This window comes from Bombus vancouverensis, unplaced genomic scaffold (assembly GCF_051014615.1).
Source record: "Bombus vancouverensis nearcticus unplaced genomic scaffold, iyBomVanc1_principal scaffold0067, whole genome shotgun sequence".
Lineage (NCBI taxonomy): Eukaryota > Metazoa > Arthropoda > Insecta > Hymenoptera > Apidae > Bombus > Bombus vancouverensis.
Genome location: NW_027468958.1, coordinates 15,074 through 37,158, shown reverse-complemented (window position 1 = coordinate 37,158; position 22,085 = coordinate 15,074). Strand labels below are relative to the sequence as shown.

The 22,085-nt window shown below is 35.2% G+C and overlaps 1 protein-coding gene and 1 long non-coding RNA gene across 2 annotated transcripts; one reads left to right on the top strand and one right to left on the bottom strand.

Moving 5' to 3' along the window:
* Positions 1–2,684: 2,684 nt before the first annotated feature.
* Positions 2,685–8,833, bottom strand: LOC143304961 (venom serine protease Bi-VSP-like). Its single transcript, XM_076627504.1, has 9 exons — positions 8,700–8,833; positions 8,264–8,315; positions 7,995–8,192; positions 7,725–7,820; positions 7,499–7,653; positions 7,116–7,170; positions 5,366–5,461; positions 4,487–5,289; positions 2,685–4,324 (listed from the first exon to the last, which is right to left on the bottom strand). The coding sequence occupies exons 1-7, from the start codon at positions 8,718–8,720 to the stop codon at positions 5,454–5,456; spliced, it is 585 nt and encodes a 194-aa protein (XP_076483619.1). The 5' UTR covers positions 8,721–8,833; the 3' UTR covers positions 2,685–4,324; positions 4,487–5,289; positions 5,366–5,453.
* A 2,670-nt stretch (positions 8,834–11,503) lies between these two features.
* On the top strand, positions 11,504–12,935 carry LOC143304965 (uncharacterized). The gene is made up of 2 exons (XR_013061628.1): positions 11,504–12,347; positions 12,499–12,935. It is a non-coding gene; the product is annotated as an uncharacterized LOC143304965 (long non-coding RNA).
* The last annotated feature ends 9,150 nt before the right edge of the window (positions 12,936–22,085 follow it).

Genomic DNA, 22,085 nt, shown 5'->3' with positions numbered 1-22,085 from the left:
TAAACAAAGAACGGAGAGGAAGATAGAGGAAGAGCGAAAGAGGAGCAGTAGCATCGAGGACGAACAGGCCGCGGTGTTCCAAGAGGAACGAAATCAGCTGCGTGCGGACGCAAAGAGACGGATTGAGGAGATCCAAATCCGAAACAAGCGGGCGTATAACAGGAGACGCAAGAAGGCGACAGCATACAGGACGGGAGATCTAGTGGCAATCGAGAGGATGCAGAGGGGTCCCGGGCTAAAGCTGCATCCGAAGTTTCTTGGACCGTATCGGGTGATAAAAGTCCTGCGAAATGACCGATACATAGTGCAGCGAGAGGGGGAGCACGAAGGGCCACGTACAACTTCCACGGCAGCCGATCACATGAAATGGTGGAATGCTGACGATAGTGATGTAAGTGCGAGCGGCGATGATGAGCACATCTGAGGGCAGATGTGATTGTCAGGAAAGGCCGATTGTAATATCGTAGAATAGCTTTGATTGGAGATTGGCTGAAAATAGAAAAACCGTGTACGTCGTGTTTCTGTGGTTCGTTTACATTTAAGAGTGCCTACGTGACTAAAGGCACGTAGTTGGTAGTTCTTACATAGGTATGAGGGAAACAATAGACAACGTTAGAAGAAGGACGGTTTCGCTATCCAAGGCGAATCGAAAAGTGTGCGTGTTGCGAGAATCAGAGTTGATCGAGACGTCGAAGCATAGAGTCGTTAGAATTGAGTTGCGAGTGTTGTCGAGTGTTAGAGTTGCTAGTGAGAGAGAGTGAGAGAGAGAGAGAGAGAGAGAGAGAGAGAGAGAGAGTTACCAAATAGTTGTCAAGTTATTTGTTGTAAATACGAGCGTTGCATTTAGTTTTCCTGTTAATCAAACATCGTTTCTCTGTCTAACTAATATCTGTATTTTCAATCCATTATTAATAAATTATAATTAATCGGACAAAATTACACCTTTAATATATTCCGATATTACATTACCGTGATGTAATATTTATCATGCTTATTTTGTACGTAAAACGAATCGTTGGAATATTCCCGAAGCTAACGAAGCATTTCCCAAAAGTTAAACCGAAGAAATTAACGCGAATAGTTAAGTGAAATTTTTCCATTAACTTGCTGACCAACCGACAAATAAAAAATCATAAAAATTGTTTCAATGTGTTGAGGTCACGCATAACTTCTTTTTTCATTGACGATTACCAAACAGGTAAAATTTCGAAATTGTACGAAGGCCACGTGACCAGATCGTATTGGAATTTGAAGTGCATGGAAAAACACAACTCGAAGTACAAACCTTGAGCTGTACTACTCGAAGTACAAACGTGAACTAATGGATGCAGAAAAGCAATTAACGCCAAACATCCGAACAGCATCTTGGAGCCCGTCATTGTTCTGAAATAAAAGAAGTGACGAATTAAAAAGACGCAGGACTAATAATAATAAAGGAAACTTAGTTCGTATTATAAATTGAATTTACATCAGAAAAGAAGCACGATCAAGCGAAACAGATCGTAGAAATGACAAATATCATCGATATACGTTTCAGTGTAATTTCACTTTTGAAAATTATTTAGTTTAATACGATCGTATTCATCGCTCTGAAACTTTCATTGTGCTGCAATTTGTGCTGCGTCTTTTTAATTTCTCTATCTTTCTGTGTTTTCGGAAAAATTACTTGAAAGATTAAGAATTGCTTGCCTTATTTTATTTTCGATTAGTTAGGATTTGATTATTCCAGTTAAGGTTTATTATTTATAACAGGTTTTATCACTTGTTTATTATTTAGGAGTTTGTTATTTTAGGATTAGTACCTTTTAGGATTTCTTATCCTTCGAGTTTCTGTTTCAGATATTTAGGTCTATTTCAAGATGTTTTATTACATTAGGATTATTTATTCGATTAAGATAATTTAAGAGTTTCACAATGTACAAAGAAATAATCGCGTGAAATTTAGATTTATGCTTTAAACGTATTAAACACGCGGTAATTTCAATGTCTATAGCCTCGAACGTGTTCTGATTAGTTGTGTCATTGTCTGTGACATTGAAATCACAAAAATCCATTGCAAGTGTGCTGTCATGCAATGTGGATGTAATTGGGTTTTTTGGGTATTTCCTGTATCATCTGATTTGTACAGTACTATTTTAACGCAAGGACAGGAAACTTATTATATATTTCCCGTCCATTATTTGAATCGTTGTGAAGTGTAACGAATTATATTCGATTCGAGGAGATGTTAATGAATTACCCATTTCATATGTAATTACATGGAAATAAAAATCATTGCAAAAATAATTGATCTAATGACAACGGAATTTCCAATATTTTTTTGTTTCGTCACGTCTTTTTCATAATATATCTTTTATAGGTACGTGATTTATTAATCGTTCGAATGGAAATAATTATTCGTATAATATTCAAATGATTCTAGCCATAAAATAAATTAAAACGATACCTGTCAATGATATGCAATCTGCGTATGACGTCAACCTCGATCTATGCTTATACAAGAAATTTTATCAATCAATGACTAGATATACAATAATCAAATGTTATAAAATTTCCTGAAAACCTTTAGGTGTTAATATTAAGGTGTTAATATCTTTAATATTTGCAAGTTATTGTTTAGCGCTAATTAGTTAGAATGTAACAAGTGGTGTACCAGAATTGAGATAATTAAGCCACACGAACAATCTTATTTAGATCTTTTTAATTTTTTAATTCTCTTTTGCTCCAATACTTCGTAAAATTAATCTTCGTTAGCTACTACACTTCATAGAATGACAAGAGATAATTTTTCTTATATAACGTTTCATTCATAAAATCTATCATTAAAGTATATCTTCATAAAAATATCATTCCATACTAACGGTATATTTGGTGTCATACGAGATAACAGTTACCAGTGATGACATATGTAACTTTATAAAGATATCTCGTTTTATTATATATTAAAAGAATGTACTCATTGCTGCTATATTTCAGATGAAAAAAAGGAGGCAACGATTTTACAGTGAAATCGTTCGTTTACAACTGATTCATTTACATTTCATGATAATACTGTGCATTCTGAATATGCTATGATTTGGTTTAAAATAATAAATAGTCCATTCTTGCATACTATTGCTCCGGCTTTACTTGTATTTTCGATATTGGTATAAATAGAAAGACAATTAATGTCGTTCGAGTCTATTTTCGGATCATTTATATTACGTTTAATCCATATAGTTATTATATGAGACATAGTATCGTAAAATTTGGAAGAATAAAACGTTCGTACAGGATGTACATTTTATAAGAATTCCAACAAATCTGCGTGTGCACCTAAAATACAAACCGATAGTGATTGTTCATAAGTTTATATACATTATCTAATGTCAATCGAAGGTATCAATTCTTTTTCTCCATAAGAGTACTTTTTCATTTATATGTGTTCAAAAATACACGTGTTCAACCGTGAAGCATATGTCACCTACAACGAAAAAGAGTTTTCCTATACTTAATATTTCCTTTATATACCTATGAAAGTCTATTCTTCGCGTAGTATGAAATTATGAATAAATCTGGAATATTGTTCAATCTGAAAAGAAAAATAACTTATTGACATCATTCATTGATACGAGATTCAGAATGTTTGTTTTGTCTTGCAGAGAAAGAAGGCAGCCCTTTCTTTTAATGTGAAATAGAAAGCGAAAATTTGAAAACAGATTTTTTGGAAATTTACTTGCAAATATCGTTTTCAATATCGTGATTTTCTTCCCAATGGTACTGTACTTTCAAATTTTCCAGTATCCCTCTAAAAACAAAAAGTCGAACCTCGTTATCATTAACATAGGCATTACAAGGAAGAGAAGTATTAGAAAGCAACTCCTTTTTATTATGGATTTCTTTATAATCGTGTAAATAAGAAATTCCGGAAATTTTTTCCTCAAGAATTTAATTCTTGTGTTTTGATTGATAATTATTACACTGCATACTAACTTTTCGCATACTGTTCGCGTCTAACAATTTCCTAATAATAACTACTTCAAAATTACATATGTTCTTGCACGAATTCAAAAGTACGTATGATACAATTACAATTGATTCTAAAATAATAATTATTTAAAGATATTAAGATACTAATTAAACGTTTCACTATATTTCAAAATCTGGAACAACAAATTTTTATTTATAAAAAATGAAACTGTCTTTATATATTCTTTGTCATGATGCTATTTCTTATTACCATGTCGACATTTTTTAAAATTCATTTTGTTATCTCTACGCAATATGAAAATTCATATACTGCTTAATATTTTTTACATATTATCCATCCACCGCATGATATCTCCTGAAAAATCAAAATATTAATGTTATATTATTACAATGCTTCTTAAATTTCAATTTTTGACAAATTTGAAATCCAATATATTTTGCACAATTATTATTTATCAAAAAATTCTAAGTTAGTAACTTTCTTTTCAAATGGCAAATAACATATACTTTGACTTACCTGTAAGTTTTTGTTCCTAATCATCATTTCCTCTTATAGAACATCATTATTGTTCTCATAATTACTACCAGTGTCATAGATATTGTAGTGGCTACAACTGAATTAATAGAAAATGATAAATAACTGTGTATAACACTAACACATAACTGTGTATAACAATGACACATAACTTTTACTTACATATCAGTCGATAAGGGATTACTGTGATATCCTGTTGATGTTTCTTAAGGCACTTGATTAGGTGCGATACGGTATCATTCCTTATGGTATACTGTAGATAAGTATTTTAGAAAATAACAAGAATAAATCTAAATTATTCAGAGGTTCCAGTTTCGGCTTAGACATAAATACAGGACCATTTGCAAAGAAGAAAGGGTGCGTTTCTACAGCCTCGTTATAGTAACCATGAATACCAATCTCTGAATTACTGGTTACTAAACATAAATATCCTATAAAATTTAATATATTTCTTTAATTTTTAATACATACACGAGTTAGTAGTTCTAAATTATGAATCATCCTACCTGTGATATTACACTTTTCCTTATAATATCATCACTCAAGTGAACAACATTAAGATCATGTAAACCATGTCATCCTATCTTACTGTGAAGATACTTAGTTATGTTATCTAACATTATAAAAATATCATCAAATTCAAGTCCTTTTATTCACATCACATGGCCACGGCGATCTGGTTCTTCGTTATATAATGTTCTAAAATTTGTCGTATATATAGGATGTACAAACCGTGATATCAAGGTATCAGTTCTTCCTTCCCAAGGGACAGTTTCATTAAAATTCTGATAGAATTAAAAATTAATTATTAATATTCTAACAATCATATATGTTAAATACATTATAGTCAACGATATATACCTGAGCGAATGTAGGGGTGATTCCTTGATAATTATAAATGTCATCAGCCCACATCATTGTGCCACTTCTTTGTACTCCAGCCTCTAGATTAACAGCCTAAACAAACATACAAAATTTTATAGAAGCTGTACAAAATATAGTATATATGCGCAATATTGAAGCGTTCAAGGGGATATAAAGGTAATGTACATCACATACACGTGTACTCTCATGCAACAAAATACAATTAGATTTAATAGTATAAGCTCTTTTATTCATCATAATAGATTGGAAATTTAAGTGTCTTACGAGGGTGAGTAAAAAGTTACCCGCTCTGTCGGTGTAGAATTTATTTTAAGCAATTGTCAAAAAAGACATACATCATTTTTTGACGTAATCACTCAATTTCTGTATACACTTTGTCCATTTGCCGAAGGACCTTCGTATTTTCTCATTAAAAAATGTTTTGGGCTGAGCTGCGAACCACGAATGCATCGTCGTCTTCACCTTTTCATCAGCTTTCTCGGCATCCATCTCGCACAAACTTTTTAAAACCCAAATCTGTCGTGCACTATTGCATAAGCAGAGCCGTGGCTGATTTGCAAATGATTTGCCACATTATCCAGTGTCACTCGTCTATTCCATAGAGCATAAGTTCATGAGCACGTTCAATGTTGTCGTCGTGGATGTGGACGGGCGTCCAGCTGTTTTTTCATAACACTTGTGCGATCTTCTTTGAACTTTTGTGCCCATTCAAACACACTTCGTGACAAAACACTTTCTCCATAATGTGCATTAAATCTTTGATAAATATAGGCATCAAACATAACTTCCGACCACAAGAAACGAATCACAGCATCCTGCACTGTTTTCCTGCAAATCGCCATTGCAAAGCGCCATTACTCGCGCAACAGTCACAAACGAATTGACGTAACACAATGAAACCTACGCAGCAGCACTGAACAGATATTGACGTCATACGAAGAGTGCAGATGGATCAATACGGTGGACAGAAGTTTTAACTATCTGGAGTGCGGATAAATTTTTACCGAGAGTCGTATAGGAATCTATAATCTGTAAGTACACCTTTGGCTGAATGGAAATTTCTCTTACATATAGTCAAAAATGCAGAAACAGTGTATTGAATTGGAAAGTGATAAAAAATAAGCGAAGTTTCGAGGTTGCATGTGATTGCATGAGTACACAGGACGTTTTTAGCGAATAAAAAATAATTTTGAAAGACACGAGACTTATCTTGTATTTTATGCACTCTCTGTGTCCGAATCTCCAGAAGCTCTCTATCTTATGAAGTGTTTTAGATTAGCCGGAAAATTTTGTATGTACATACAAGAAGTATACGATCTAAGTGGAATATTCCATTATTCTCTTGATACAACAGAAACGAAATTTACAGAACTTCTCAGAAAGTTGGTTTATTATTACCAAATTAATAGAATTAATATACGTTTATCATCTTTACATACCTAAGTCGTGGAGGTTTATCGTGCGTAAAAAATTAGTGTCGTTTCAAAGTTACATTTCGTACATTTTAAGCCTATAATTTGTAACGTACAAAACAATGTAAATTTGAGCTGTTTCTTATCTCCACAATAAGAAAATCCAACTTTACGTTTTTTACACAATGATATTTATGGAACAGTAATATCATATTATTGCATCGCTTGGAGAATGAAGTCAAGGTACGATGTGACCCTAGTGTAAACGCTGGGATAGCCAGCTGTGCCGCACTTATAAGCGTAAGACACAATACCTATTAAATACGAGGTTAATTCATGTTGTATCAGCAGTGGTCCGCAGCGGTCAGCCTGAAAGGATCGTTAAATTTTTAATCAAAGATACTGAAATATATCGATCGAATTGTATTGAAATTATACTTATATACAGTAATAATCTTCTATTGATTTGTGTATAGAAATACTCCAATTTATAATGTACATGTTATATGTATTTTGAGCAAAACTAAGATTAGAAGGAAATTAGATTAAATACCATAATGAGGTGTGAGAAGTGGGCAAAACTATTAAATTGTGTTTATCTATTATTTCTAATGTTTAAGACGTCGATTTGATGTTAATTCGAATTGACGTGTCTTCAGATACCGTATAGTTTGTAGTAACTCTGTAACTTAATTACCGTACAAGAATCCTCTCCACCCTGAGCATGTTCGGCGCATATTATACCATCAGTGATATCAGGTGCATTAGGAAATTTGGAATAAGCTATTTTGCATTCGGCGTTCTTAATCACTGGCATTTGAACTTCCATTAATGCATTACGTCGTGGTCGTCCTACGAAGAAAATAAGAAAGATATTTAAGACTGGAACTGTTTAATTTTATTATAAAATTGATATCACTTACTATATCTTAACGCTCCCCATCCAGCAACAAGGGGGTTATAGCCGACGAAGTTGCTCTTTCGTAGGGGCTCTTTCGTACAAATGGGATATACGTACCCTGAAAAATAAAAAAATAAATGAAAATGCAGGAAACGAATGACCAAAAGTATGAGAAAGAATTGTACACGCTTTATGACACAATATATGTGTACAGTAAGAAATTTCAGGATATGATACTTCAGTAATACTCAATAGCATATATATATATATATATATATATTTGAGGAGTTACTCGAAAATGGCACCTCCTCCACCAATCTAAGAATGGCAATATTATGATTGTGTATGTTTTCTATTCCATCCATATGTGCACAATGTGCTGCGGTCAAAACATGCCTAGCCGATATCAGGGAACCTCCGCACTTCCATAGTGGTTTGTCTGGGTTTCGGGAATTACGAAAACCTAATGCAGCGATCCATGGCCAAGCGCCTAAAATGCAATAGTCATAGTTGTGAATATACATAATTTTTTCTCACATAACGAGTAACAACGATTATTACCTATTCGATATTCGATCATACAGCAGACGATAAGTACATACGTACAAATACTCTGAAATAGAGATTTGATAAAGACAGAAATTAAATTTTTATTCCAGTGGAATACAAATTATTAAATAATTCTATATAATTTCTATTTGAACTATACTGAACTATAAAGTTCAAACGTGTAATTTCTGCCCTAACAGTTTTTGATCTCTATCCATATTATTACTCCTATATCAATTTTTTATTTCAAGCAAAAAGATACTCTTCCTAACATGAAGTAAAAGAAAGAAATAATTCAAGTTAATAAGTAAAGTTACTACCGATAAAATCATAGCATTATTATTTAGTCTAATTGAAATGTACATTGATGTGCTGTTTAATGCCTTTAAAGTTCATTCTTTGCAGTAAATGGCTTATTATTAATCGGAAAGAAAGACATAAAACGTACCAAGTTCAGCTGGTTTACCATCGACCACCCTGGTATGAGAGACGTTGCTAAAACCACGGTATGGTGGTCGCAAAGCCTTATACTTATACACAGTTTTTATTAAAATTTCTCTCTTCTCTTTGTTTGGATCGTTCGGACAGCAAACGATCGTAACATTGCCCTGGTATCTGCACACTGATCGTCTATAAAAATCGGTGGCTGTACGGTACTGTATCTGCCATATTTCTTGCAGAGGTTTACATTTTCTGTAGTCAAGGCACCTGCCTTCTTGATTGTCCGGTGTGGTACATTCTGGATCAAACAATTTTAAAACATTTATGCAGTTCAAAGATGCGTAAGAAAGCGACACCGATTACTCAACTTTCGAAGTAAAAAGCCGATCAAGTCCACAGGATTGCCCTACAGACACGTATTAATCCGTAAGAGTTAGTCATCATGTTGATAATAATTATCTAAAGAAACTTTTCACGTGAAAATATAAAATTTTAATTGATTAGATATTGTGTTAGCCATACTTAAGAAAGAAAATGAAAATGAATGAAATGAAAGAAAAGGACTACCTTCAACCTCATTTTTTAAATAAACACTTTGTCAGTTTTGCGGTAAATAAATTCTTAGGAATTCAGGACAGTTTTTAGTGAATCATTTTGTTTCGACCGTTCGCGGAGAGACGCGATCGCGAGATAGCACGTCAACGAGAGTTGTAAGTTCCCGTTACGATTAAATAATCGACGCCACGAACTGATCGATCCCCTTATTTCGATTATGATAATAAGGGTAGTTCAATGAAATTCCACAGAATTAACACAAATAAATTAATGTTTATTTCAACAACTTATTAACTAGAAAGATATAAAAGGAACAAAAAAAATGTAACTGCGTTTTGGTTGATAAGTAATGCGCGACATACCACATGTGTTGACGGTTCGACTTCTCGAAAAGTTCTGAACGCCTTTCGATTTTTTTCGTTTTTTCTGGAAGGCGACCCCCACTACGTTCGGATCACGCCACATTCTTTTACTGCGAGGTAAAATACGGGCCACGAGTCGACGTTTCTGGAAGTCGCCCTGCTTAATGAACCACGCGCTTGCCACTACAATGTTTGTTTGCCGGGCAGACGCGACGATCCGTCTGCGACATTATAGTGGCGCGATCGATAGTTAAGAATATGACCTATGGTAAGCCGCATGGCGTAACATTCTCCCCCCGTTGAGAGGGTACCGATCAAACTAGGGAGGTGTGGTTGAAGTTCCCATCTTATTTCGTCTCGGTGGCTAGTTGTTCGGGTTTCTCGAGATCGGGTTGAATTGGCAGTGGGACAAGCCTTTTGACGCCCCGATCCAAAATGCTCTTTGCCGTCTGAACTGTAGCTGTCCGGATGACACCATCGGCGCCTGGATGAACCTTGATAACTCGGCCCAGAGGCCAATGCATGGAGGGAACGTTGTCCTCTCTGAGGATGACGATTGTGCCCTTTTGGATGCTGTGTCCACCCTTGCTCCATTTATTGCGGTTGGTTAGCTCGTTCAAATACTCCTTATGCCAGCGGTTCCAAAAATGTTGTTTAAGCTGTTGGATATGCTGCCATTTGGAGAGTCGGTTCGATGGAATGTCTCTGAAATCTCGATCACGTAAGCACATTAATGAATCGCCAATGAGGAAATGTCCGGGAGTGAGGGCTAGGAGATCATTTGGATCGGTGGAGATAGGAGTTAGCGGGCGGGAATTGAGGACTGCTTCTATTTCTATGATAAGAGTATTACGGTGTTAAGCTCATATGTTTCTGTTTCTCCACTCGCGCTGCGCCATAATATCCTTTGATATTTCCGATCCTCTGGTCGTACGAGGAATTGCCGATACATTTTCTCGATGTCGCCAGTGAGTACGTACTGATGAGCGCGGAATCTAATTAATATACAAAATAAATTGTGAATTGATTCGAGAATATAGGATTTCCCCATTTTCATGATTATCGTGATTTTTGTATAAATATATTTTTTAAGATACTAATAATTAGGTAGTCATAAATTAGTATTATCAATTATTTTGCATTTATAATTCCGCCTCTAGTATAAGTGTTAATTGAAAACTAACTTTATGTTTCAAAAAGTACTAGCAAAGTCGTTGAGTAACAAGCCACTGATGCTAACACAAATAGCATTGTCGTAATTAAATATTTCTAATTATTCATTTTTCATTTTGAACCTGTAGAAACAATTTATTATATATACTATTAGCTAAGTAATTGCATATTTAATTAAGTCGAAATATAAAACTTAGTTATTTTAATAATTTAAAAAATAAAAAACTGACAAACATTTCAATTTAATTTATGGTTGGAACAAAAGACAGTTATTTTTCATTAATTGAAATATTGCAATGCAGAGTACTTTCCAAAATACGCCGAGAGTATTCCTGATGATGAAACGAGCGTTGCTTCATCGAACGCAGCTAAAGAAAAAAACATCTATGTAGTTGGTGGTACGATGCCTGAAATAGAGGGCGATAAATTGTACAATACCTGTACTATTTGGGGTCCCGATGGAACGTTGATAGCAAAACACCGAAAGGTAAGTAATATATTCCTTTATGGCTTTGAATTTGAAAATATTGGGGTGAAGAAAGTGACTCTATCTAGGAATAATTTAGGAATATACATATGTACATACGTATACTATAACCAATTCTATAATTTACGGTTTATAAAATACGTTATGATACGGGAAACGCCCATTTTTGTTGTAATGTGTTTGTTGTTGTATAAATTTTTCACATACTTAAAATATTATTATACTTATTTTTTCTCCTTTTTAAACATTATTAAATGATAAGATTTTTTAATAAAAGAAAGTGATAAAAACGCTGTCAGTTATTAAATAAAAAGTAATTAAAGTTTAGGAGTTGGTAACTTTGATATTAAATTACAAAAGTTGCAGCAATAGAATTAGCGACTACATTTTTATGTTATTAGGTACATCTATTCGACATCGACATTCCTAATAAGATTACTTTTCGAGAGAGTGATTCACTCAGTCCTGGTAACTCCCTAACGACGTTCGATGTGGAGGGCTGCAAAATAGGTATTGGCATTTGCTATGATATTAGATTCGAGGAAATGGCACGCATTTATCGGAACAAAGGTACAGTAACTTAATCGATCAATACTTAACTAGCAAAAAATTAAATATCTTTCTTAACTATATTCTATATAAAATTAATATAATCTGTAACTCTGTATAAAAAGAAGCTCAATTTAAAAAACCAGTATATTTGCTGAAAATGAAACAAATAAAAGAATTAAAAGCACAATAAGAGGACTGTCCTCGCATATTCAGAAATGATGGAATGTGAACCGTGCAACTACGAAGTTAATTGGTATTCGGTGGCTTCATATTTCCTGCTTCTCTGGGTTAGGTTGCCAAATGCTGATATATCCAGCGGCATTCAATATGACCACTGGACCACTGCACTGGTCATTACTTCAGCGTTTCAGAGCGAATGATAATCAATTATACGTTGCCTGCATATCACCGGCTCGTGTTCCTTAAGCAAGTTACGTCGCATGGGGACATACACAGTTGACCAATCCCTGGGGAAAGATTCTTTACGATTTGGAAACTCAAGAGAATATGGCAGTCACCGATATCGGTAATTTACAGCTTAAAATTAAAAGCGAGAGATCCATGATGTAATTAATTTTTAGTCTCGTTAATTTATCGATTTAGCCATCTTCCTCTGTATTTGTTGAATTTATTAGTAAGCATTACTTATTACTTCGTATGTTTCTTTTTTCTATCAGATCTAAAAGTTGTTGAGGAAGTAAGGGCTCAGATACCTACATTTTCTCAGAGACGTACAGATTTGTACGACACTGTCTGTAAGAAGGAGTAACTCTACACTAAAACAGAAAATGTTTTTTTATAATATTTCTACTACCATATCCTTTTTTTGTGAATTATTACTAATTTCTTATCATTTGTACTAAATGAATGACTCAATTAAGAAAACCAAAATGTTATAAATAATAATCTGTATATCTTGTGTATCAACATGTAATTGGATATTATAATAATATAGGAATGCTATAATAATATAGGATAATAATATAGGAGAATAATAATATAGAAAAAAATACATGCTTTTAAACACCTTTAATATCGATCACATAAATTGTTATAATTTACAATGATTACGCATACATAAAAGACCCCTTGATAGTAAAATTTACGATCAAAAGGCACTTACGTATCGTTTAACAACATTTAATTTATAACACCTTTTAAACATTTAGACAGATTAACACATAACACTTCTTATATATAAACATCAATTCGAAGTTATCGGCTTGGAGAAATTGGTCGATTAATACCTGTAGATTGTCTGTCTCGATGAAAGACTTAAAGAGAGCAAAAACATGATAATGCCGCTAATATAATATTCCTTCTTTCTTGTATCTGTCTGCCTCTCAGGTCGTTTTACTAATTACAATAAGTAATTTCGACTTCTTTGCGCACTCTTTTAACGCATTCGAGACCGAAAGAAATTCATATCAGTCAGTAGGCAAGGGTATAATATACATATTTTATATATAACTTATGTAGTAATGTATATATCATGTTAATTTCATATTTTTTTCAATATAGAATTATTATATATATATATATATGACTGTACATAATACATTATAGAATAACATAGTATATAATTTTATATTTTAAAAATATGAGGTATACTATTTAAGATTGTCATCGATTTAAAATCAAAGTATGAAAAGGATACCCTGGAGAGAGTAAAACACAGAATCATTCCAACTAAACATTCAGATCGTACCGACACCTAGGTATCGTCTTACAATTAAATCTCGGTCTCGAATGGATTAAAATGAAATACATACTTGCAGCTTCAACATCTTCAATATCGAGGAGATTCAAACTTTACAAATAAATGTAAATTGCGATGTAAAACAAAGCGATGTAAAAAGGGAAAAAGGAGGAAAGAAGGAACAGGGAAGCAAAGAGAAGAAACGAATTTTTCATTTTCTCTTGCCAGGAATATAAGATGCTAAGTAATCTTCCTAAGTAATCTCCTCCAGCTTTTTCTAGTTTGCTCAATAATTATTAGTACATGTTAGGAAAACAAATAGAATTTTTGTTCTCAAGCGAGGTATAATTTAAATTTTGTATGTACACAAAAATGTTAAATATCTGTAATAAACATGGTATAATCAATTTTTTTACATAAAATTATATTGTATAGGCTATTGTTATTTAAACATTTTAAATTGGATGAAGAAAAAAAATGACGCAAATAAAACGTAGGACATTTTAATTAAAGAGACTAATATAGAGATTTATCTACTTAACTGTGATTAAATCATCTCCACTTAACGCTCTACCTCTTCTATTAATTATGCTTCGTTAAACTATGATTACAGAGGATGGGTTTTTTGATAAAATGACATTCTGACAAATATATATAGATCGATATATATAGATATAGATAGACAAATATATAGATTCTTACAACAGTAGTTATGAATGAACAGTAGTTATTGTATCAATTCCGTTCTTCATTTGTGAAAAGACAATTCGCCAGAATATGGATTCACTGTAGTTATAGCTATAGGATTTCAATCTAGTTGACAGACTTGCTTTACGTACTCTTGTTCTACCTTATCGCGATTCTCTCCTCATCTTATACGCTTTGTCGAGTGTCACGTAATTTTTGGGTTGGTTGGTGAAAATAAAATATAGTTGAGTCGTAACACAACTATTAACTTGGTTTTAATCAACCTTTATTATGAATTCAGCAATCACAATGTAACACGCACTGAGTTAACATAAATCACAATTCACTCCAACCACGTTATGTAAGACTTAGTTACAACAATACATTAAGTACGCGACTTATAAGAGTAGAGACCGACATAGATATGTTGACTATTCTAAGGATACAGAATAAGTGAAGTTTTACTGACGATACTGTGTCTGAGGAAAGCTAGGGGTGGGTGTGTCTAAGGACACGGGACTATCGGATTTGTTGATGACAATTTTGGTTAAGGAAGTGAGGGCAGTAGACACCATCTCCGATTGGATAATAGGACGGTTGGTGGACCAGGAAGGGTTTTAGCCGCCCTCGCGAGAAAGTTGCCAACGGAACATACCAGATGTGGAGAAAACCAACTTTCTAAGCTAACACGTGGTAGACAATAAACGTAAAGGGAAATTTAAGACAGGAAATACTCGCTTGGTCCGAAGGACCTTAACTATAAAAATGCCAAGGCCCCTGGTGGGCACTTAAGACTATTGAGGGTGCGCGCCAAGGATATGCAGACATCTGGGTGCCATCCTGTCCGTGGTGTGTGGCCTGGTCTCTGATATGAATTGACGTTACACGAGCAAAGTAATATTGGCATATATCTCGGCTCTGGTTACAATCATTAGTTTCCGCCTAAACGGTTAGAATCACATAGCTCGCGCTCTACTCTCGTTTATTCAACATTCAGGCCATATGGTCGCATGCGACGAGTTTTATGTTAATTCCGACCGATTACAATACCTTTCTTTCGTTTACAAGGAACGACGAGACTGGCAGTTGCGTGATTTCCAATGCAAAAGCCGCGATATCTGCACGATAACCTAACCTCAACCGATTTTGTTGTACTATTCTTATGTGGATTTCGTTTGTACCACTTTCGTAACAAAAATAGAATACGTAGAACACAGCATTCCGTTATGCGATATTGTCGATTCATAACATCCGAAAAATCAGAGATAATTATTTCCCTACAGTTGTACATTTGTGTGAAAAATTACGAACGTAAAGTTGTTTGGTGCATGCACAGTCCTCCCCTCCCCTGCATTTGCGTGGACATGCTAGAAAGATTCACTTTTCCACGGTGAAACTGTATGTATTATAATTTCATTTTTACAAAGGTCGAACATCCTACTATGCATAAATTTAATATTAATATAAGCAGGTTTCGTGTTAAGTATTACATCTGACGTATAAGCACACGTGTGTACGAGCCTTGGTTTTAAATGTCTTATAGTAGACACCGAAAAGATTATTCAGTTGGATATCTGACTCAACATCAATATTTTACTAGGAGATAACATGTTAAGAACACGTTGGTGGATGGCATGGGAGATGATGAATGAAGACATACTTCTGTGAGATACATAAAATAGTAGTCAGAACGTATTTTGGCGCTTGGGGACAGCAACAGCTTTTTTTTTTTTTATTTATTTGTTGGAATTACAATCAATTCTCGCGTTGAGAATTTTCAGTAATTTTTCTGGCGTGGCGCAGTGACATGGCTGTTTATTTACAATAAGTTAATACTTATTATAGATAGGTATAATTTATAAGTATTATAAGTAAGTGCATATGCTTAATTTGGATAATTAAATGAATCTAACGTTTAGGTCTAGCGGGTAGTGCCTCTTCAGCCTGCGAATCTGGTCCGTCGTATCGAGTAGTCCAGTGATTAGGGGGTTTCGGTGTTTCTTGACTCTTTTGCTATATCTGTCGCTATATTTTGCTATTTCCTCTTTGACTGTAGGTATCTTGAGGTCGCGATGGATGGTTTCGTTGGTAACATACCAAGGTGCGTCTATTAAGGCTCTTAGCGTTTTCGATTGGAATCGTTGTAGTATTTCGATGTTGGAGTTACTTGCTGTTCCCCATCGCTTCCTATATCCCTATATTCCGTACTTGCTTCGCTTGGTACTTTTATAATTTTCGTAGTTACAATAAAAAATTTAATTCTTAACAGATTAAAGATTTAACCTCTTGCTTTATAGTGTACAATAATTTTTTTTTTTTTTTTTTGTATAGGTTATGTGATCCATAGTTTGAGTAACTAGTACATATATATATTTACGTGACAAGCTTTCATTTCAATCTATATTTAAGATTAATATTTTATCAGTTTCTGTTCGTAACAACATCGAAGTAGTCCATAAGTTTGAAGAGTATAATTAAGGAAGTTATGAAGCAAGAGGTTAAGAACAAATTCTGAAAGAGGTTATGTACAACTTAGTAGTACTGCTTTACATTACTTTGCGAATTACTTTTCAAGCATAAAAATAGTTTAACAGCCACTTATAATTACTTCCTTACCATTACATTCATTAAATTCGTTTGATTTTGTAAACAAAATAACCACGCTGACCAGTCTCTTATTTAAAATAGAATTATTTTGTCATATATCCAACAGTTTACTTTCTCTTCGCTTTGTCTCGTATTACGACTTTATAACGGTGTTTCTTTAAACTTTAAACGATCGTAATAAATGTATTTACGGACGATGACTGATATCTGGTCTGTCTTAAAGTTTCAACTAATTAGTGCCCCGTTACTTTGGACGTTATGAAATGTTGTATAACCAAAGACTTATCTTCTCTTTTGGTAGTTGCATAAGAGAAGACTGAGCCATTGAAACGCTCGAATAGATTAGCTGATTCGCTTAACGTATTTTTACTTCCGACGAGCTAAACACAAGAGCAGAAAGCACATAAGGAATAATACAGAAACGTCAAACGTATACAGAAGTATATTTCGTAAAAGCATTAGTACGTAACATGTCTTTATAATTCTATTTATGTATAGTAAAATGGCTTGTATCCATTTTCATGAATTATAACTGACATTTCAAAGCATTCATGTAGATATGTAACTCTCGTTAATTAATAATTTAACAATGCGTCATGAAACGTATCATTTTCGTTTCTTCCTTTGTTTCGTTATACACAGGAACGAATTTGTAAATAAAGATGTATAATCAACGATAACATATGACAGCGAGTATAATAACTGTCAGCAAAGGAAGAGGTCGGTAAAATGATTGTGGTTGATTTCAGTGTATCGGTAAATAAGCTTTGACAGACGTTGCCGGGGGACTCGGTGTCGGTGAAACCGCGTCGATGAAATGATTGTCAGTAATTTAAAGATAACCCAATTTATTGATCTGTCTCCCCTTCATGGCGTTGTACGTCTCTCTATAAAACATATTCTACCTCGGAGGGCTGAAAAATTTAACTTGGTCTCACTGGACTGGACTGTAAGTAAGAAAATTGAAATGCAAAATCCACGTGTGAGCGCAACGGTTTAGATGGAAAGTTCGATAGGACAATTATGTATATTAGCCTGAAAGAAAGCTCGTGGCTTTGCACGCAACACGTAATTTCCCTCGCTGAAATAATCCTATTACAACGATACGATTTAAAATTTTCCTTAACAGACCTCGCAATGTAATTCTTCATCTACAATTTTTTATTCGGCCTGAAACAAGAGACTTTCGAAGCCTTATAGAGTCTCGCGAATCTAAAAGTCAGGTTTCAACGTATTTTCGCGTCTTATTCTATAATACTGAAAACATTAAAGGTGTTAACGATTATTGTCTCACTATGTACGTACATCAAACGAGTACTTACGTAAGAGACGAATGGAAATGGAAACAGCCGAGAATAATTGAAGATAATTTGAATACGTTCCAGGCTATAATACAATTTCTCGTGAACCGTAATTGATTCGCAGAAGGGAATTGCTGCTTCTCACGACTAGCAAAGTGTTTCGCAAAAAAAAAAAAAGAAAAGAAAAATGGTATCGGAAGGATAGAAAAAAAGCGGTGGCCTACATCAAGCAATCTTCATGCCGATAATGCATTTATTATTCAGTTCGTTCATTTTCTATCGCGTAACAGACACTGGGATAACTGACAGAACGAGCGTATAAATTTTGCATCTCTCAACCTGACTTCTCCCAATTCGTATACTTCCATCCTTCGTATAAGTGACAATGAATCAGAAGAGTTTCATAGCAATATTGAACAACATACAGTCAACTACAACACCATTAGATACATCCACCATACAGTCAACTACAACACCATTAGATAACAGCAATACGATAGATTATAATTTTCTACGCGTCATTGATTCATCATCATCATTTTCCATTTTTTTAGCATATGTAAAAACGTATCTGACGTAATCTTACCTCGCTCTTTGAGTACAAAAATCCATTCAAATGAAACAAAGGGAAAAGAAATAAGAAAACAAACACTCACATACGAATCTTCATTACATAACTGTATGTACTCCTCGAGGTATAATTACTCAGACACGTTACAGCGTACCTTCTTCGTTCCCTGATGGCTGATGTTGATCGTTGACGTTTATAATGAAAGAATTTCGTCAACGGCGCCATCTGGATCCTTGTTGAAAAATTAAAATAGCCGCAACAGCACCATTAAGCTCATCACCCAGAGTAGCTCTTGTTGCTGAGTCGTGGAGGAATTCTTATCATCAACGACATAAACTATACCAGTTCCGGTAATGTTCTTTAGATGGTCCAGGCATTCAAACTCGCAACATCGCTTTCCAAGACGGAATTTCTTGCATGTCTGTAGTAAAAAGAAATCGAATCTGGTCCGTCGTATCGAGTAGTCCAGTGATTAGCGGGTTTCGGTGTTTGTTGACTCTTTTGCTATATCTGTCGCTATATTTTGCTATTTCCTCTTTGACTGTAGGTATCTTGAGGTCGCGATGGATGGTTTCGTTGGTAACATACCAAGGTGCGTCTATTAAGGCTCTTAGCGTTTTCGATTGGAATCGTTGTAGTATTTCGATGTTGGAGTTACTTGGACAGCAACAGCTGGTGATACTGTCATACACCTCCATTTATAAACTTTCGAAAATCAATGTGACCTTCAAACTTTAGTGTATTCTGTTTCACAGCACAAAATGTTTCCGAAACGTACATTTATTGTTATAATAAACTTGACTAGTGGCTCTGAAATACTATCCTTGAAAAAACAATGGGGAAATTGGAGCAAAAAATAGAAGGAAATAAACAAAGACCTTGTTGGTTCGTAAAAATAAAATATGCTACAGGAGAAACTTTTTCCAACGGATTGAGATGCGACAAGCTTTAAAAGCTATGACGCGAATCGAGCGTTTGTCTACAAGAGCGCATTTTCGGTGGATATATATGTCGGAATGACATTGGGGATAGGGTTGTCGGTGTTTGAGGAGTCTTCATTGAAGGTAGCCATCGTTGCGGTGTAACGAAGATACGATTTATTGACACAGGTATGAATAACACAGGTTTGACAATCTACCACGGCAGTGAGACGTCCGCGACACTAGTGACAGTGGTCTCCAGTTCAATAACGAATCCGCGGCCAACGGGATGACAGATGGGCGTTCTCGCTGAATCTAAGTCTGACTCGTAAAAATAATTGCTGAGCGTAAAAACGTTACTCTTTGGTCGACGGGAGCGCGTAAAAGAATGCCCGTCCCGTCCCGATGATGCCACAGAGGAAAACTATAACGGGGTGTGTCTAAGGACACGAGATCATCGGATTCGTCGAGAAAAGCCTTCGTTCAGAAAGTAAGGGAAATTGGCGTTGCTGCTAATTGGTCAATCTCCATATCGGTGGTTAGAAAAAGATGCTAGCCGCCCTCGAGGGAAAGTTGCTAGTGGGAGACGCCGCTCGTTGAAAAATATGTCTCCCCTATCTTCCCGTAGTTGGGACAAAGACGGTTTGTCTGTTTGAAGGACTTCAGTTAACTAAACCTTAAGATTTATAACGGGCCCTCGGGCTAGCCGAACATGTACTGCGGAGACGCATCGACATCTGGCAATCATCTTACTCGAAGAATAGGGTCTGCGTGTGGCGAGCCACGGGACAGAAACCGTTGGAATGTTTACTGTCGCGTGTCGCCACGAATATTTCTTTTAAGGAGAGCTATAGAATTACTCCATACCTTTGTTAGGCAAAGCGTTCATCCCTTGACCGCGGCTACGTTGGGCGACAGACCGTCACCTCGAGCCAAAGCTCACCGTCACTAATCTCGAACAATTACAATCGGATTGAATAACTACAATAGTTTAGTTACAGTTATAGTAGACTTTAGATTGCAATGTTGCGGGGCTATCCAAAGGTTCCGGTGTCCTTTCATCTCCGACATATAGATATACATGTATATGTGACGAAATATACTAAAGCAATATTGACCCTTTGTCGCTGAAAGTATCAAACTACAAAACTGCTAAAAATGGTTGCTACCGCAACCATTCTGCAATCTACCTTGCCCAAAACACTCTTCCAGTCACCTCCAAACTCTTCAATTCTCTCCACCTAACCACCCACAAACCATTCACAAACATGTAATTCTCGACAAAAGAAGAACTTATCGTCAGTTGTCCTTAACATCTCGTTCATTCATTTGGTCCCTATCCCCCTATTTCCTCCCACTGCGATGATCGCACTACATTTTTCCACGTCTCTATTCTATTCTCTGGATGATCTGAATTCTCGAGCAGTCGAGTGACGATTGATCTGTACAATTGATCGATTTCTTTTTACTACAGACATGCAAGAAATTCCGTGTTGGAGAGCGATGTTGCGAGTTCGAATGCCTGGACCATCTGAAGAACGTTACCGGAACTGGTATAGTTTATGTCGTTGATGATAAGAATTCCTCCACGACTCAGCAACAAGAGCTACTCTGGGTGATGAGCTTAATGGTGCTGTTGCGGCTATTTTAATTTTTCAACAAGGATCCAGATGGCGCCGTTGACGAAATTCTTTCATTATAAACGTCAACGATCAACATCAGCCATCAGGGAACGAAGAAGGTACGCTGTAACGTGTCTGAGTAATTATACCTCGAGGAGTACATACAGTTATGTAATGAAGATTCGTATGTGAGTGTTTGTTTTCTTATTTCTTTTCCCTTTGTTTCATTTGAATGGATTTTTGTACTCAAAGAGCGAGGTAAGATTACGTCAGATACGTTTTTACATATGCTAAAAAAATGGAAAATGATGATGATGAATCAATGACGCGTAGAAAATTATAATCTATCGTATTGCTGTTATCTAATGGTGTTGTAGTTGACTGTATGGTGGATGTATCTAATGGTGTTGTAGTTGACTGTATGTTGTTCAATATTGCTATGAAACTCTTCTGATTCATTGTCACTTATACGAAGGATGGAAGTATACGAATTGGGAGAAGTCAGGTTGAGAGATGCAAAATTTATACGCTCGTTCTGTCAGTTATCCCAGTGTCTGTTACGCGATAGAAAATGAACGAACTGAATAATAAATGCATTATCGGCATGAAGATTGCTTGATGTAGGCCACCGCTTTTTTTCTATCCTTCCGATACCATTTTTCTTTTCTTTTTTTTTTTGCGAAACACTTTGCTAGTCGTGAGAAGCAGCAATTCCCTTCTGCGAATCAATTACGGTTCACGAGAAATTGTATTATAGCCTGGAACGTATTCAAATTATCTTCAATTATTCTCGGCTGTTTCCATTTCCATTCGTCTCTTACGTAAGTACTCGTTTGATGTACGTACATAGTGAGACA

What these genes read in the sequence shown, in the direction of transcription:
- LOC143304961 (XM_076627504.1), bottom strand. Translation starts at nt 8,720, where the DNA reads ATGGTAAACCAGCTGAACTTG. An exon ending in GGAGGAGGTGCCATTTTCGA is followed by an intron (nt 7,821 to 7,994) that starts GTAACTCCTCAA and finishes TTTATTTTTCAG; the next exon opens with GGTACGTATATCCCATTTGT. An exon ending in ATGGGGAGCGTTAAGATATA is followed by an intron (nt 7,654 to 7,724) that starts GTAAGTGATATC and finishes TTTTCTTCGTAG; the next exon opens with GACGACCACGACGTAATGCA.